Genomic DNA, 18,895 nt, shown 5'->3' with positions numbered 1-18,895 from the left:
AGATATATATTTGTCTACCTGGCTTTTATCAAATACGTATTGAAGTAGAGTGCTGAGATTCAACTGTTTTGATCATGGCAGAAGAGTTGCATTTAAATATCAATAATGATTCCTTTGGGTGATGTGATATAAAAGCATACTTCTGAATGTTAGTATAGAAATGCATAAATCTAGTTTCTGCACTCACCAACACGGTTTTAGAAATATACATGGACAACTTCAAGTAGAGTTGAGAAATAGTTTCAGCATACACTTATGTTAGGGCATCTAGCTGTGTGGAGGAGTGATTCTGCCATCACTGACATGTTTTAAGCATTACCAAATTTTATAACATTTACGTTTGCTTCTATCACTGTCACAAATGCTTCTGTTGTTTTGCACCTGATGGATTATAAAGAAAATCTAAAATCTTTCCCTGGTTAATCAAGATTTGAATTTCCTGTTGTTACTGTATTTAGAATGATTGTTGAACCTTAGCTTTGAGCTTCATAGCTATAAAATTAAATCTGTTACTGCTCTTTGCACTGAAGACATGTACTGCAAACTAGATGAGCAACCTAATATTTACATATTGATTCGCTGAAAAAATTGTGAGATATTAATTAGTTGTTACATTTAGCATACCGAAAATTAATTTTATGCTTTTTGTACAATTAGACATTTGATAAGATCTGTAAAACTATTCTCACATTTGGATCACAAGTAAGAAGAATGTCACCATTCTTCATGGTTCAGAAAGACATTAAACCACAATGAAACTTGAGACCTGTAAAAGATTGGATTTTCAGTAATTGTTTAAATTTTGTCTAATTTTATGACAGAAGGACTTACAAAAATTGCATCTATTATATGTGCTTTTAAACAGCAAACTAAAAATGAGTTTGCTATTTTCCAGTGAGTACCAGTTCAGTAGTTTAGTAAATCAGGTTAAAAAAGGAGTGTTTGAGATACTGAGTGTGTTCCATTTGGGTTTTGCTCCCATCTGCAATTAATAAGAATAGTATTCAGTGACTTCTGATGCTAGAAGGTAGAATCTGGTAATGTTGTTTGTAGTGATTATGAAAAATTTAAGTTGGAAAGCATGCAAAATAGGATACGCATTAAGGAGTTTTGTTTCCTGTGAGCATTGTTACATGCACAGAATTGACAGCCAGAACAGCCCTCTGTACATAAACAGTACCATACAAAAACTGAATTCAGCTCATGTCAACATTCAGTTCTGATTTTTATAGTTTTAATATAGGCTCCTAATTGGCTGGATTTCTGTGAACTTCTGCAGTTGCATTAAAAGTAGCCCATGGACCCCTCAGGCTGAAACCCGCTAATGCCTGAATTCTCCTTATATGCAAGTGAAGCCTTCTTAACTTCTGTCAGAAGGGTTTGTTTAACAGCCCAACACCAAGATAAGGCTGCTGTGAGCGTGCTGCTTCCTGTGTTAGAGTAGTCTCATGTCACGGCAAGGGGCAGGCACAGTTATACTTTCTCTGTTCATCTTTTAAGATGACAGGGAGGGTTAATTTAACTTAGGAGGACTAAAATCATGGCAGCGGTCTTCTGCTAATGTGCATATTTTCATTGCTTCATCTGTCTTTATTTACTCAGTTAAAGATTTAAACCATAACTATTACTGAACTTTTAAGTGAATTACTAGAAAAATACCTATTTGCAGAGACCACTCTGCTATTGACTTGCATATTGCAATTAACTAAAATAATTGGAATAACTCTTTTTCTCTTGAGGCTATTTATGGGCATCCCTATTTTGCTCTCAAGAAACCATGAAAACATATCTGTATAATGAATCATTTACCCTCGTAATTGTTATGAAGGGGCCTATAAACCTGTAGTTCTGTTTGAGGTTTTGTCAGAGGGCTACTTCACATGCCTGACTTTGCCCTAAAAAGGATTGTGTTTGCCACAGAAAGACTTTCAAGTGTATAACAAATCAACTGCAGTCTAATAATTAAGGAAGAGTGAGAACATTTCTGATCTGGCAGGCGTTTGGAATGCGGAAATGGCTGCTGGAAAAGGCAGCATTCCTTTTTGTTTTGCGAATTCCAACAGTTAAACAAATTAAAGGAACAAGAAAATGAGGAGAGTTTCAATTGCTGTAGTTTGCTCCAAGTATATCAATAAACTTTGAGTGCATTCAAACTTTCTACAAGTCGCAGTCTGGCAAAGAGGGGAAAGGGAAAAGCTGTCACAGATTAGTACAACTGCCTTTCTGGTTTTTTCCTTCCCACGACGTAAATGACTATTAGCCATTAATAACAGTTCCCTGGATACTTCTATTTAGACAGGCTGTTTGTGACTGCTTATTGCAAAGTTGCAAAGTTACAAAGTTAAACAGATGGAAAGCAGTAAATGTCACTGGAAGGTTGGTTCATCATCTTGTTTTTATCAACTTCCTTATATTTTCATAGTAACTACAAGACTGATTCATGGAATGTAATAAATGTTTTCAGTTGAGAGTTTGCTGAACAATGGTAGTTTACATGAGAAATTTTGGAAATCAGCAATGGGCTACTGATTCAGAACGTTTGGGAACCATTATTTTATGTTGCAGTAGCCAGATACTTTATTTGAAATATACGATGCAGTTTACTTTATGTGGATCTTATGAAGGTGAAGAAAACTCAGCGTTTTAATTGTTTATCTGACTTCACCTGAGTCAGCTTTTTACCTTGTTGTAATTAATGGTAGAATTCCTTAGACTTCGCTGAGAACAGTTAGTCCAATGCTGAGTACTTCTGGAAATTGCTCTGGTCTTTTTCTTTTTAATTAAAGCTTTTACGTTGGTTCTCAAACCAGGTTTTTGTGATGTGAATTTGCTTCTAGACAGAGCTAATTCTAAGCCTGGTGATATTTAGTAGTTTTATTATTTATAAATAAAGCTATCCTACTCATTAAGGAATTTTTCTCCAAACTAGAGTTAGCACAAAAATGGCATGTTTGCTTTCAATTAAAAGACATTAAAGAAATTTTCAGTTTGGGTAAGACTGAAAGGCTGATACTTTCTCATTCTCATATTTCTTGGCTTTGGATTTAGAACCATGTCAGGCACATGGAAATCCCCTTATTGCATTTGAGTAGAAAAGAATTTTTACCTTGATTGTGTCTTTGCTAAACTGATTATTTGTCCCATAAGTTGGTTTCCTCATCTCCTCTGAAGCAGTATTATCTTTTATGATGTTTGCTTTCATTGAGTGGAAAATACTGTCTACCAGAAAGTTCATTTAGGGTGTCCATTGTTGGATTTGGGACACTGCTTCTTTTATAAGACATGATTTTGAGCATAATTTGTCAACTTCCTCATCCATTTCTTCTGAACAGTCTCATTAAGGAGGGCTGAAAGTCTAATTGTCCAAAGTCTTTATCCATGAGAAACTAAGAACAAAACATGTTAAGAAAAGAGAACTTTGGATTTGGAACTCTAATAAACCTTAAAAGAAAGTATGTGAATGAAATATGTAGTTCTCTTTGTTCTTTCTGCTCTCATACTTTTGTTCTGAAAACATCTGAAAGCGCATGTGTGCCCTCACCCCTACTCAATCCCACCAATTCATTAGTGTGAGAACAGGAAAAACAAAACCTCTTTTCTTTACCAGAGTACAGTACGAATAATGTAGCATGATTGGATAAACATTTTAATGAATAAAACAGCAAAAAGAAAAGTTATAGTTACTTTAATGGTGGCACATATAGTCAATATGAATGTTAAAAACACGTTGATGACCCAAACTATAGCTTATATTTAATTATTTTTTCGTATTAGTGACAGGTCCAGACAACCAAAATAGTTTATCTTTTAGGGGGTTATTCTGAGCAGTGTGCCTCTATCTCAAATCCGTGAGGTCTATAGTGATGGATGTTTATTAACCAGTAGCTGTGTAACGCATCTACCTTTTTGTTCTCTCTCTGCCTATGGCTATTGATTCAGAAAGTTTGGGAACATTATTTTATGTTATGTCCAGCACAGCTGGACTTTTGTCCCTGATTTTCCCCCTTTACCTTTCCCACCTGATAGGCTTTATACAAAGCTTTCTCCCTCTGCCTCTGTAGTTTATTAGTGCTGTCTGTGCCTACTGGAAGATCAGTTTCTGCAGAGACACTGCTTAAGGAAAATTTAGTGAATGAGAATTTTCCTGGCTTCAGTTCCTGGCATTGCAGATGCCTGCAGGGTAGAGCATTGTCTTCCTCTTTGTTATTGCAGCTAGTTTCTAGTGTGTGCCTGTTAAGAGACGCTGCTTTTTAGTTGCAAATACTTATTTTTCCTCTTTTCAATGCCCACAAGACTTCAGCATTTAAAGTATTTGTCTGCAACTGCAATTCATAAGCCCAAGAGGTATTTAATATATATTTTAGCTAATACAGAACTAGTCAGGAAGAGCAAATGTTTTTATTTCGAGTTTAAATAACATGCATCTGATCATGTTAAAGACATACCTAATATTTTAAGATGTAGTGAAAACAATTTTAAGGGCAGAATTTAGCTTAGTATTCACTAGGCCACTGAATGAAATAGGGTGAGATTTTCTTCATTTACTTAATTTTGTTTTAGAAAATTTCCCTGAATTTTTCCTTTCCTTGTAGTTATGGTTGACAGAGGGAGAGGAAGAAGTCGAGCAGGATTGAAAGGGCTGGGCAGGAGCAAGCCGCTAATGCTAACCAGCCCTAGCACAATGCTGGGTCTGAGTGTTCCAGTACACTACCTTCCAGGGCTGGTACATGCTGTTAGGAGCAGGAGGATGGAGGGTGGGCTGGGGAGGCAGTATCATTGCTGATGAGTGTGTGCTGGGAGAAGTTAGAGTAGCTTCCTTTCAAAAGTTACAAACACAGCCAAGTCTTGTCTTATGCTTGATGTTCCTTCATCTTTTTCGGTACAGGAATCCTTATTAACCTGTACAGTGTTTTTAAAAATGCTGTAATTCTTGTTTGAGGTTTTTGTTTGTTTTATGCTGGATGTTATACATGATAAATGTTTCAAAGTTTGCATATGTTTTTCTCCTCGTAAAAGTATATTAATATTTTTACTAATATTCACCTAATCCAGTTTTGAGCTTACTTTAACTTTGGTTGATTTGAGTAAAATGTCAGCAGTCACCACATGACCATGCAAATTAAATTGTTGCTCAAATTTATGCTTTAAAGAAAATGTTCTTTTATCAGATGAATTGCAGGGTGCACAATCAGAGACTGAGGCTAAGCAAGAAATTCAGCAACTGCACAAGGAGCTGATTGAAGCCCAAGAGCTAGCTAGGACAAGTAAACAAAAATGCTTTGAACTTCAAGGTGAGACCCAGATCAACTTGGTTGTGTAGGGTATCCATTAAAATTGTATTTATATAAGGTAGTCTTAAAAGGAGTCCAGTTTTGCTAACTGTAAAAAAATTGTTTCTTAGTGTTCATATCTCCTGCACAGAATGTCAGAAACCTTAGCTTTTTTTCCTAAACTCTGTATACAGGCTGAGCTCTGACTTTTTGGTTCAAGATAAACCAGCATATACATACTTGAGCTCTATATATTTCATCTTTATTAAATATATTAATCTACAGATACTGATAAATCTGTGTTTCAGTCAGATAATGCACATAATTTAATGTATTCAGTGGTAGTTCTTGGTTTAGCTCATCCTGTCAGATATGTAGCTGTATCCTTATCCTCAGCAAATCTGTGGGTTGTTTTTGACAGGAAATAGTATAGTCCAGTTTAATTGTATATTGTTCAGTGTTCCTTATGGGTTGTATTTACAGGTTTTTTTTTTCCTTTTCCCACACCAGTTTGCATTTGGCACACATGGAGTTTTTGGATCAGGCAACAGATTATATTAATTTCGAATTAATTGTAATACTACCACAATAATGGAATGATGTCTTAATATTAACTTTTTATTAAACTACTTACCACAGTTACTAGCTTTGATAACTTACTGAAATAATATGATTGGTTTAATCTTTGCAGTTAAGGGGAAGTTGTGACTAAAATTAATTACACAGCTGAAATACTTCTTACTGAAACTTTTGGGCACGTTTTTCACTTTCATTTATAGCACTGTTGGAAGAAGAGAGAAAAGCCTATCGAGTGCAAGTTGAAGAATCTAACAAGCAAATAAATGTTCTGCAAGGTAGGAATGTGGTTTTTCACCTCACTCCTTAGGGAAAATGTATAGCTTTGTCTGTTTCTGTGGCATCATAAGCACTAATAAAGGAAAATATTAATTGTGTTTTATGTCTGATTTCTTTCATCATAACTTTTATCGTTCAGTGTTTCCTGTCAATTCTGATGGTTCTAGTCGTAACTTAGAAAAGGCAAAATGTGATCTGTAACATATAATTCTCCTTCCTCTCTCTTCAGTCTTTCTCAACTTTGAATGATCCAGGGATTCTTACTGTGACTATTTTATCTTCAGAGCACTCAGAAGATTTAGTCTTTTTTGTGCTTCACTTCATTGATAGGATTCTCTTAGAGGCATTTTTAATCCAGGTCTACATCCAACCTCAGAACAAGCAGTAAAATTTCTGTGGGACACTGTCAGTTCTTTTTCAAAAACCAATATGACCAATCATGCTTCTTTCAGCCTGTGCATGTGAGCGAGCACATTTGTCAAGAGGCTGTCTAGCCTTAGAATCAGTAAGGGTTTTGTTATGACTTCCTTATAGCAAGCGTTACATTGCCTATCTATTCAGTCGTTGATTGTTAAGAGACTTGGAGCTTCATACCTTGAGATCTTTGTCAGCATATCATTTGGTTTGGACCTAAAAATGGTTGAAATCAAAATACCTTTAGCAAATTACTTTACAGGGCAGGCAGTAATTTGTTCTGGAATGTGGTACTTGTCGTACACCAGTTACACTGAGAAGCTTATATAATAGCAGTATTTTAGATGAAAGTCAGCAAACAGTGTTTACAGTCTGCCATTGCTCTGGTAAGAAAAGGAAGCTTGCATGATACTCATCTTCAAAACAAGAGAGCCAATTTAAATTTGAATCTTATTCTGCTAATACTGAAAACTCTCCAAGTTAAAAATGCTGTAGCAAAACTTAGAATTTGATAGTTATTTCTATGCAGAAAAAAATCTTTTTTCTCACTAAAAAAAAAAGAGAGAATCAGAGTAGAAGATTGGCAGAACCAAACTTAACTGCAAGATGCGTCTTGTCAGTTCAGCACTATTTCCTGAACCCTTCTAAAATGAAGTCTTGCTAATGTTTCCTTTGCTTCTCTCCATTGTAGTTCAGTGTTCTGATGTTCATTGTTCTGGGAAGCTTGCTGCCTCCCAAATTCTCAGGGTGTGACACATTTCACAGCTTTTCCCAAGTTGTCAGGATGTCAGGATTCTCCCTTGGCAGCCCCTGCGAACTGTAGTGGGGAAAAAAAACCCTGGCAGCTTCTTGCACTAACATTTTGTAAAGTATTTTCATGGAATCAATAAAGCCAGTGCTACATGGCTTTATATCTTTGTCATAGAGAAGGTGCCACAGAAACAACTGAGATCCTATCTCTGCATGTGAAGTTCTTTAGATGAACAGATAAGTAAAGAAAGGAAATTCAAGTAACTTGTCACTACTTTTTTAAAAGAGAAGGCAGTGAAGCATTCAGTTGAGCTGAGGTAATGGCTTACATAAATAAGGGATGTAATGGAAGTTTTCTTTCAAATTATATCCAGTGCTTCAGAAACCATTCCAGTATTCTTGGTACTAATTTTCCTGTGTAAGTTATTTCTACAATTCCACCAAACTTTAGAATTGCTTGTATTTGTTTGGCTTTTCAGTCATACCATGCTTGTTTTAATGCCTGAACATTTAAAGGGAGTTGTCCATCAACAATGCAGACAGAAGTGAGGGGGAAATACTATTTGAGATCACTGCTTTGCTGAGAGGGAGGAATTTAGCTTGTCTTGATAAAAAAATAATAATCAGGAAGATGTGGCTTGAAAAAATCCTTTGCTCATTAATGAACACCTGCTGTGTTAGCAGGTCATAATTGTTGGTGTTTTAGAAACATGGTTTCCTAGCATATTGATGTGGTAGGTTGAAGGCTTCTAATGTAAGGATACATGGAAAGGCAGTTGTTAATATGTACTATGTTGTATTACTGTCAGGTTGTTCTCATCTACTACTTTGTTTGCTGTTCTGTTACTATAAGCCTGTAGAAACTATTTCCAAACAAATGAAGTGGTAGTAAGCATCATTAGAAGATCTTTCAGGTTCCTTCCACCACAAACCATTCTGTGATGTTGTATTTAGAAATCGATCATAGAATCATAGAATAGTTAGGGTTGGAAAGGACCTTAAGATCATCCAGTTCCAACCCCCCTGCCATGGGCAGGGACACGCCACACTAAACCATGTCACCCAAGGCCTCATCCAACCTGGCCTTGAACACACCGCCAAGGATGGAGCATTGACAACCTCCCTGGGCAACCCATTCCAGTGCCTCACCACCCTCTCAGTAAAGAATTTCTTCCTTATATCCAATGTAAACTTCCCCTGTTTAAGTTTGAACCCGTTACCCCTTGTCCTGTCACTACAGTCCCTGATGAATAGCCTCTCCCCAGCATGCTGCAGATGTCTTTGTTACAGAACAGACTATTTAATCTTGAACAGAATTGCTGTGAAATCTAACTTAACTGTTGTCTATAGTAGCTCTTAAGTATTACGATATATAATAACTGTAATTTTTTCCCATACTGTCTTTCCTTAAGAGAGTGGAACTGGGTAGTTCATAGGCTCTTTATCTAATGAGCTAAATGTCTTGCTGAAACCTGTTTAGAGGAGGGGAGGAGGAAGTTGTATTTTTCTTCTTTGCTGTACATCAACTAACAGCAAAGTTTCTAGATTGTACCCGTATATGAATTCTGCCTGCATTACTGTAAATGTAGCTACTGAGCTATAATTGTGATGAAAGTGCAAGTCTCTCTTGAGTAGCTTTTATGCTGTATCAGTTTACAAGAGTCGCTGACATTCTCCGTGTCATCTTCTGTAATGGATTGAGAGAACGAAAATAAATACAAGTAATCCGTGAAGGTTACTCAGCCGTGGTTATCTTCCCCACACTTTCCACTGTCCTCATTTTGCCCTTTGCTTCTGAAACATTGATCTTTAAATGTGGAATTCTGACTCTCTGCAGTATCTTAAATTAGGGTTTTGAGAAATGTTAAGAACTTTGCACTTCTCAGAGCAGTTCTTCATTAACTTAGTAATTGCTTTTTCCCATATTAAAAATCAGTTGAATATAATCGAACTCTGATACGTGTTCTTTAAAAAGCAAACCAAAGCCACTGAGCAAGTAAGCACTTTGCTTCCATCAAGCAGGGTTTTAACAGTAATGTTCTTTCTTTCATCCTCCCTTTCTTCTGCATTGTACTCTTTTTTTTTTTTTTTTCCAACTGTGTGCATGCATATTTATGAAAAACAGTTGCGCTCAGAGATGTGTTTAGTAATGAAACAGGTTTGAATGGGACTCAGAAGCTTTGCTTCATGCAGAAATTAAAGCAACCTCATGTGTACATGACTGCTGCGTATTTACAGGAAGCCGTAAATGCTGAAGGACTTCTTCGTTCGATATGTTTGGTGCATCTGTCTCTTTCACTTAAAAATTCCTCTTGTCCTTTGAAATATGCTTTTTGCAAGGAATTATTTTTATTTCCTTCACTGCATCTTGAGACTGGAGTAGAAATTAGACTCTGTACCTCAGAATATTTATGGACATCACAGGCTAATTGCTGAACAGGCAAACATTTCCAGTGTAGCTTTGCAGGCGTTTGGCTTGACACAGAAACTGCCTTGCTTTTCTTCTTGTCCCTGAACCATGCAGTATCCTTGTTCTATAATATTTGTTTTGCTTACAGTGAAGTTTGATCTAAATCTTGGTTTCAGATTTTAGAAAGTTGCTGTAGTATCACACACACAGTACAACCGTGCCTGAGAAAGCCTCGTCCAACTGTAATTCTTGTTTGTTTTGACTCCTAATTCATGACTCTGCTTACATGTCTCTTTAAGGTTATAGTATTTGACAAGATTAATATACTCTTCAACTGCTCTTGGATTCTTTAGTCCTATTAAACACCAGCAAGTTGAGAAAGCGATTAATGTGTTTGAGATTTTCTGTGAACAGTTTTTAAAAATGGTAACATGAATGTATGTTTTCCAGCTCAGTTGCGAAGGTTGCAAGAAGAAATTGAGAATCTTCGTGAGGAAAAGGAGAATGAAGTTTCAAGCACGCGAAATGAACTCGTCAGTGCTCAAAACGAGATTCTGTCACTTCAACAAGTAGCAAAAAAGACAGCATCGGAAAGAGATACAGATATTTCTGCATTGCAAGATGAGCTGCAGACAGTGCGAGCAGAACTTGAACGGTGGCGGAAAGATGCCTCAGATTATGAAAAGGAAATTGTCAGTCTGCAAGCCAGTTTTCAGGTCAGATGCCAGCAGTGCGAGGATCAGCACAAGGAAGAGGCTACACGCTTAAAAGGTACTTGTATAAAAGGGTGTCACAGACCAGTGCTAATGATAGCATCCTTCTCAATCTGATGTGAGTTATTCAAATCACTTTCTCTCTATATATAGTCATTTACTATATCTATATACACCCACATGTGTATTTATGTATATTTATCAAGGCTTGTAGTGTAACAAATGCTGGTTTGTGTACTTTGTTAAATAGTGATTGTCGATTATGCTTAAATTAGCCTAGGTACCCTTTGATATAAAGAATAGACCAAGTATAATTCCACTCAGGAACATGGAAAACTTGTACCATTTGAGGTTGCCACTGATGCTGCCCCAGATTTCCAAAAGGACTTGTGTAACGTGTATAATTTAAGTCCTTAACTGAGTGGGTAGCTTCTGACCTTTTAATTTGTCTAGCAAAGCTTAATTCAAGACGAATAATTCTATTTTACAGCTTGATTAGACTGTTGATACTGTCTCATTTTTAACATAAAAATTTAAATTTAAAGCTTTATTCTGGATGCATGATGTGGAGATACAAAAGTATGTTGTGTTGAGCCAGCATAGGGCTTCTTTTAGGCTTATTCATTTGTGTTTCACTTCACATGTAATGCACCCACATCTCATGAGAACTGGTTGTGAGCCGCTACTCCAGGCCTACAGCTTTGAGTCTTGGAGAACCTGCTCATAGAGATCAAAAGCTCATGCTGAAACTTTGTATATGCCACAGAGAAACTGACATTTGTAAATTATGCTTCAAATTCTGAATTGGTTAATCTTTATGAAGCTGTCAGAGAAACGTTCTTCCAGTTCAGACTGCAGTACCATTCATTGCATTACTAAAACATATGTAACATTGATTTTTATCTATTTTGCCAGGGATTGATTTGTTTCAAAGGTCTCATTTTGACCCTTTAGTTATTGCTTTAAACATTCCGCTCCTTGTGGCAGAGGCATGGTACCAAGTGATTCTAGTTCCTTGCTGTTTGCAAGACTCGTAGATTATTTTCTTCAACTATGCTTTTCTGTCACTGTTTCTAAACATACAACAACTGTTTCTAATAGAGCAGACCCATAAATAGACTGGTTTCTATTCCATTGTGCTTCAGAAAAAGTTTGCATTAAAAAAAAGCAGTGCTATCTTGCTTAATTGTTCTCAAACCTCTTAACAGTAGAAGATATTGTAATGTTTTATAGGTGCTTGTGAGAGAATTCATGTGCCATGACTATAATCACGTATATTTGAGATTGACGACTGATACCAGCTTTTCCTCCATTTATTAGCTGGTGATACTTGAAGCAGTCATAACATAATTTTGCTCAATGCACTTAAATTCTGTTCATTGCAGGTGAACTTGAAAAGTTGAAGGCACAGTGGAGTGCTCTGGAAGCTGAATGTGTTACACTAAGGAAGGAAAATACTTTGCTTTCATCTGAACTGCAGCGACAGGAGAAAGAGCTTTCTAGGTAAGGGCGTGCAAAGGATTTGCCTGGGAGAGTATCATAGTAGCTGAAGAGGGGTTTGGTTGTTGTTTATTTTTACCCAAAATGGTACTAGATTTCTGATGGTGTTTTAAATAAATGCATTGAAATGTTATTTATATCACGGTATTGGGCTGAACACATTTTCATGCCATGTATACCCATCTATTTTTTCTGTTTTGCAAATGCTGATCACTTATCAGTCATGTTACATTGTCGTAAGGTAACCTGACTTATTTTGCAGCTTTCAATAAGGACTTGAAAGCATGTGTTGTGAAATTACTTAGATTTAACAATTGTCCTCCTACTTAAAAGATAACGAACCACATAGATTTCCTAACCTAGAATTTTCTCAGCATTCACAGTTGGAAAATGATTCTCAGATAGTAGGGTGTCTCATGGAAGCCTGTCACATTATAAATAGTAATGGTGGGCAGAATCAGTGTTCTGTGTCATGTTTTGGTTACAGAGAAATACAAATCTTCTTATCACAAGCACCATTAATATCTTTCAAGAGGGATTTTAGGGTGCAAGAGTATTTGTATTTTACTGTATTTCTTTTTCCGTTTGTGCACATGACATTGCTGTAGGCTGTCTAAATCTTCTGCCTCAAAATAACTTCTCTTATCCCTTCATCAGCCATTATTACATTGTTTTTCAGTTTCAAATAATGGAATTCAGTTCACAAAGTAAATATGGGACAGCAACTTTGTTTTATTGTAAATCTGAATTTTACCATCACGCTGTTTGATTTGGGGTTTATTCTTTCCTTCTGACTTCCTCACTGTTGTAAGATCTCATTGAAAAATGGAAATTTCCCACAGTAAAACATTTCTATTAGTGTGTTATTTTACAGGTATCAAACCTTTTTTTTTATTTCCATCATGCCCTGATTTCCACTTGGGTTTTTTTTTGTTTGTTGTTTGGTTTTTGGTGGGGTTTTTATTTGTTGTGTTTTGGGGTTTCTATTTTTTCATGTGGAAGGTTACATGAGCAAATACAGGCTTTGCACAATGGAGATATGCAAGTTGTCTCCCTTATTTTTCTTTCTGTCTTGCATAGGCACAAATTAACACTGCTTGGTTACGCTGAAGTTTGTAATGGCTTGTGACTATTACACAGTTGTACTAAACACTTCAAGAAGATATTAGCTGTTAGTTTATGCAACTGGAGCAAGCAGAAGCATGTGTGCAAATAAGTGAAATACCTCTGACAACCTTGAGCAGACTTACTATAAATATGCTTTGAAATACTTTTGAGTATATCCTAAATATGTGATGAATAATAAAAATAAAATAAGAAGCTAAAATCATGCATAATTAATTATTTAAATTATATGATTAATTATACACACTAAGATGTGCACATACATTTAAAAGCAAGAGTATGGCCAGCCTTTTGTCAGTACATTTTATAGGGAGGCGGTGGGATCATCTACTCTTACGATTGCTCTAAGCTATTTCCATACTGAATAAAAATAATGTGTGAAGCTTTGGAGGATGAAAAGTGCTTTAAAAAAATCTCTTGCTTGTTTGCATTTAAAACACATGAGGAATCAACTGGATTTTGTTTTTCAGCTCTCAGAAGCAGAGTTTAGCACTAACCAGCGATATAAGTGTTCTTGAAATGTCTCGAAAGGAGCTTGAAAATCAGATGGGGTCTTTGAGAGAAAAACATCAGCGGGATGCAGCTAGTCTAAAAAGCCAACTCAGTGAAGCTGAGAGTCAAGCAAAAGATGTTCAGAAAGAGGTAACGTGGAACATTATCTCTGTGTTGAGAGAATAAAATGCCCAGTGACTTTTGACTTTTAAGCTAAAAGAAAAGAAACGCCATTTCTAGTAATTAAATTTTTTCATACTTTTATTGCAAGTACTTTTATGATGGCTGACAATATAGAAATAGAAACTGGAGGTTAAATCTGAAAAGGAAATTTTCAGATAAAATGACTTGTATGTGTTTGGAGAACTTCCTAAAGTTTACCTCCATGCATTATATTTGTGAATTTACTTTTAAGCTGTTCAGACAGGTAAACCCTTATTCAGAGTCTTCCTGAATATCATGGAATACAGTTTCATTAGCTGTTATGAGTCAAAATTAATTCTTTTTAGTCAGCATGATCTTCCTAGTTAGATTTAAGCTCTTTTATTTGACAGTGGGACTACACATTTTTACAAATGTGTAAATTTCATCTTCCTGGATCACTTCAGGCTGCTGAAGATCATTAGCAAGTACAGAAGAAAAAAGCTAGCACTTTCAGCATGTATTTCATCTGCCTTGCCTCTAAAGATTATGTCTGGAAGAAGGCTGTAGTCTCCAACCATTAACTTGCATTTTCTTAAGAGCATTTTAAGGGAAGTTTTGCCCAGTCACTGCATTTAGTTTCTTTTGCAGTCCTTTGTTTTGTCATTAGTTCATCCATGTCACATTCCTTACTGTTTTCAGAATTTGAAAAACCCAGCCCTATTAGTTTGTGGGCCTCTAACCAGATGTATTTGTAAGATGCCTAATCTTTTAAATTCATAGTAAATGCCGCTACTGAAAGTCATTGGTCCTAATTCCTGTCATGAGAACTACTAGAAAGCTTGTCATCTATAGAAAAAGATGAATGTGAGTTTGAAAAAGGAGAAGCTGCCCATACTATAGGAACATGGGACACATTCACCCAGTATTGTTTGTACTTGACCCACACTGAGGATTATGGTATGATAGTGATAAGGCATAATTTTTTTAAAAATGTATTATACTGTGTGTGAGGAGGGTTTGATTTGCTTCATATAGAATGTTGATTTTTGCACTCATTTGATTGGTGTAGATATTTAGAATCATAGAATCATAGAATAGTTAGGCTTGGAAAGGACCTTAAGATCATCTAGTTCCAACCCCCCTGCCATGGGCAGGGACACCCCACACTAAACCATGCCACCCAAGGTCTCATCCAGCCTGGCCTTGAACACCGCCAAGGATGGAGCATTCACAACCTCCCTGGGCAACCCATTCCAGTGCCTCACCACCCTCTCAGTAAAGAATTTCTTCCTTATATCCAATGTAAACTTCCCCTGTTTAAGTTTGAACCCGTTACCCCTTGTCCTGTCACTACAGTCCCTGATGAAGAGTCCCTCCTCAGCATCCTTGTAGGCCCCCTTGAGATACTGGAAGGCTGCTATGAGGTCTCCACGCAGCCACAAGCTACAGCCTAGATTTAAGACCACTATTTAAACATAAAGGACTCCTTGTTCCCCTATTTCTTGTTTTGTCTTCATATTTATTACACTTCTTTCCAACCTGATAATGAGTTTGGTATGGGAGATGAATTAAGGACTTGCATTTACTTCATATTTCCTTGTTTTTAGTAATCCCAGCCCTTCACTATCAGGGACAAAAACCTTCATTTGGAAAAAAAAAAAAAAAAAAAAAAAGGAAATCTAAACTAGGATTTTCCTACCCTGCTTTTATGAAAAGAGAGTATGCTGATACAAGGCAGGTTGCGCTAGGCAGATAACAGGAAAGGAAGTGTGCTCTAAGCAAATGTAAGCATGTGTTGAGTGTCCAGGGGTCTGCAGACTCTTTTCTCTTTGTCTTTAGTACGAAAGAACACAGACTGTGCTCTCAGAGCTAAAGGCGAAGTATGAGATGGCTGAACAAGAAAACCAGTCACTCTCAGAGGAGCTCAGACAATGTAAAGAAAACTTGAAGCTGCTACAAGAAAAAGGAAACAACGTAAGTCTGTACAAAATAATGTCGGGAAGCTGGGTTATGACACTGGCACTTCTGTTGCTTGAGGGAATGTACAAATGTCAAATAGAAAAAGACGGGGGGGAAAAAAAAGGCTGTGAACCATATATGCAAAATTCCATTCTGGAACTATCTGTGGAAATTTGCAGGTCATTATGCTGTTACAACTAAATATGCAAGTTAAATGTACAGTTGTGTGACAGTTTTAAATATGACCTTAGATATCTGCTCTCTTGAAAAGATCTGGCTTAAATACTAGTGAACCAGAACTAAGTAAAACTTGTATCCATATAAATTAAGCAATCTTTTTCAACATTCTTTTATTAGTATTTATTACAGTGGGTGTTCCCTTCTTACTCTTGCTCATGCTTCTTAACAGTGGTTATCTACCAGCGTTACTGGCTCATGCTTTAAACAGTGCAGTTAAACTGTCCTTTCTATTCACTACTGAAAATACTCTTTTCTGTTGCAATTACTTCAAGACATTGTATCATTAGAGTTGAGTTTACAGCTAGGGACAATGGTTTATTTATTTTTTTATACTGAGATTTCTGCAATCCTCCAATGTTAGGGGTGTGGCAGACACATTATAAGGTCATAACCTTATTTTAGATACCTTATTACCCTGGGGTGGCTGGTTTATTGTCTTCCTGTATGGCATCTATGATCAGTGCAGCATGAATAACTCCTGCAGTGAATAGTACAAAACAGGAGGATAATGGGTGTTCTTTAATAGCCTTTTAGAAGTGTTTCTCTGTCTACAGAGAAAGTGCTATCCTCTAAAATCAACTGGCTGCTAGATCCCCAAAGTTTGTATGAATACTCTTGCCATAGCCAAATACCAAGTGTAAACCTCTAACATATTAGAGCTGTCAAAGATTTAAAGAATTCAAAGCCCTTCTCACATCTTCAGCCATCTCTTTAGGAATACGATGTTGGAATTCTCTTGGAACCTGCTTCCTGCTTAGAATTCTTCTGCAGTGCTTGGATAATATTGGGTCACTAAAGCAGGCAGAAGTCAAAAACAACCAAAAAACACCCATTTTAATAGGAGGGGTCACACTGAATAAACAATTGCGAATGTGAGATTTTCTGCTGGTTAAAAGCATTAATCTCAGTATTAAAATGGTCAATGGACAAAGGAAAAGTAAAGGAAAGAAATACTATGAAGGGAATTGGAGCACATGATGAAAGTGGAAGACTTTAAAAAGCATGGGAAATTTTAGGAGGAATTTGGGGGGAGTATTTAGGTGAAATCAGGAACCCCAGCAGTTGCCAAATATGTTTCCAGAGGAGGAGTTAGTTAGAACATTTGAAACCTGGAGGTCAGGGTATGATGAAGAGCATCCACCCATTTAAGGACTCACAGGAGAAGCTTGCTCTTCAAGCAAGCGTTACTCACAATCAGTAATGTAAAACATCTCTGTCTTGTGGATTATTTGAAGCGTCACTGATACTGAGTTCCAAAGTCAAATTTTTCAAGCACCATTGTCCCCTTATCCTGGAATCATTATCTGCTACTTCATGTCTGAGGACAGTGACTCACAAAGGGACTTCCCACTGTGGGGTTTGTTCCTTTTTACAGCCTGTTGGTATCTGAGTTTGCATATCTTCATATTCTAATACAAGATGCATATTTTCAGTGAAGCACCTCGTTAAATGCTCCTCAACAATAAGGTAATTTGTTAAATATTGATAAGTTCGTGAGGAGAAAAAATCGTTTGGAGGCAACTTCATTTAATATGGTGGATATTTATCATCTGCTTCATTTGCCAAGATGCCACAGCCATGAATGTGTATAATTAAAAAAACCCCAATAATAATAGAAAAATCCATAGATTTGTTCAGTGAACTAACAAATGTTAGAAAAGACAAGGCCTCTGTGCTCCATTTGGGGTGTCATTTAAATATTAAAGTTTTATACTTACGTTTGACTTTGAGAAAAAGAATTGCAGTGTTGTGTTCTAAAAGGCTTAGCAGTGTGGTGTACTACTTGTGCTTGCATGCTTGTAGTCACTGATTATTTCCTGTTGTGCTTTATGTGACAGATTTATTGATGTGAATGGTTTGAGAACATTAGCTGCTCTGGTTGACTTAAATTTCTGGCGCTTTTTTGAACACTGCTGTGATTACTTCTACCAACATGCTTTCTGTGGGAAGGTGGCACTCTGATTTGTGGCACCAATGACACAAAAATGATCCTGCATGAAAATTACTTCAGTAGTTACACATAATGTTGCTATTAAATATTTGCCTTGATCAAAACAAATCTGAATGGAATGGCAGATAATAGAATACCTTCTATGTTTTTCATGTTTTGAACCATATTAGAGGTTCAGTGATTAAGTGACTTGTACAAATTCATGACAGAATGCAATTTTATTTATGAATCACAGATTTTTAGAAATTCTTCAAACATTAATTTATTATTTAGTTATTTGAACAAAATCAAGGTGGCTTCAGCACGAACAAGTTCTTAATATTTGGCATGGTTTGAACTTAACCTCTGTGTGTCTTTGTGTGTGCACGAATACTTAGGCTAGATACAGAGAAAGCAGATGTCTTCAAGGACACCTTAAAAAGAAGTTAGGTCTATTTTTGCTTTTACTTTCTCCTATTAAGGATGGAGGCTGTCCATTCAGAATGTGAAGTAGTTCACAGTTAATTGAATGTAGCTGAGAGAATGTGTAGATGGTTCTAATGAGGCCATAAGCTAAGTGAGCCCTGCAATCTTGCCAGCTGGTAGCTTGGCTCAGGTCCAACATTTGATAGATTTTCAGAATTGCATTTGGTCACAAGGCTGCTGACTGCCAGAGATGCTGATCTTGGTGGTACCTCTTATCAAGATGTGCTTCCCTGCTTTATAGTAACTTAGTGATGGCTATACAGTCATGTTACAATCTCACGGAAATGTCTGAGCTACGGGGTTTGCCTGTGGACATTGTTGTGATTAATTCACTACTGGAGGAAAAAGATTGTTTTTCCTGGAGGCTGGTGATGGAAAATGGGAAAGGCGAAGTAGCAAGGAATGAAGAAGTAGCTGAAAAATCCAGTGTCTGGTGTAAGTCTTTTTACCTTAAGAAATCCAGATGGGATTTCTTATCACTTAGAAAAACTAAAACCACCTAGAAATAAGATACAGGCAAATCAGTTTAAAATTTGTGTTGGTTTTAAGTGCTAAATTCCAAATTGTGACAAGAGGTTTCTTAGAACATTTTCTGCTTACTTCCCTT

General features: G+C 36.6%; 1 protein-coding gene across 41 annotated transcripts in view; it reads left to right on the top strand.

Moving 5' to 3' along the window:
- The window catches only part of SLMAP (sarcolemma associated protein), an 84,311-nt gene that overhangs the window by 62,147 nt on the left and 3,269 nt on the right, over window positions 1–18,895 (top strand). For 38 of the 41 annotated variants that reach the window (XM_080625810.1, XM_080625831.1, XM_080625835.1 and 35 more), the window contains 6 exons: window positions 5,169–5,291; window positions 6,050–6,124; window positions 10,150–10,470; window positions 11,798–11,915; window positions 13,508–13,679; window positions 15,513–15,647. In XM_080625810.1, the coding sequence (XP_080481936.1) occupies window positions 5,169–5,291; window positions 6,050–6,124; window positions 10,150–10,470; window positions 11,798–11,915; window positions 13,508–13,679; window positions 15,513–15,647 (944 nt within the window). The remainder of the gene's footprint in view (window positions 1–5,168; window positions 5,292–6,049; window positions 6,125–10,149; window positions 10,471–11,797; window positions 11,916–13,507; window positions 13,680–15,512; window positions 15,648–18,895) is intronic. The other 3 variants (XM_080625845.1, XM_080625839.1, XM_080625837.1) reach the window with 1 other exon arrangement.

Source organism: Psittacula echo (assembly GCF_963264785.1).
Source record: "Psittacula echo genome assembly, chromosome: 9".
Classification (NCBI taxonomy): domain Eukaryota; kingdom Metazoa; phylum Chordata; class Aves; order Psittaciformes; family Psittacidae; genus Psittacula; species Psittacula echo.
Note: the sequence above shows the minus strand (reverse complement) of the source record. Positions and strands in the feature narration are given on the sequence as shown.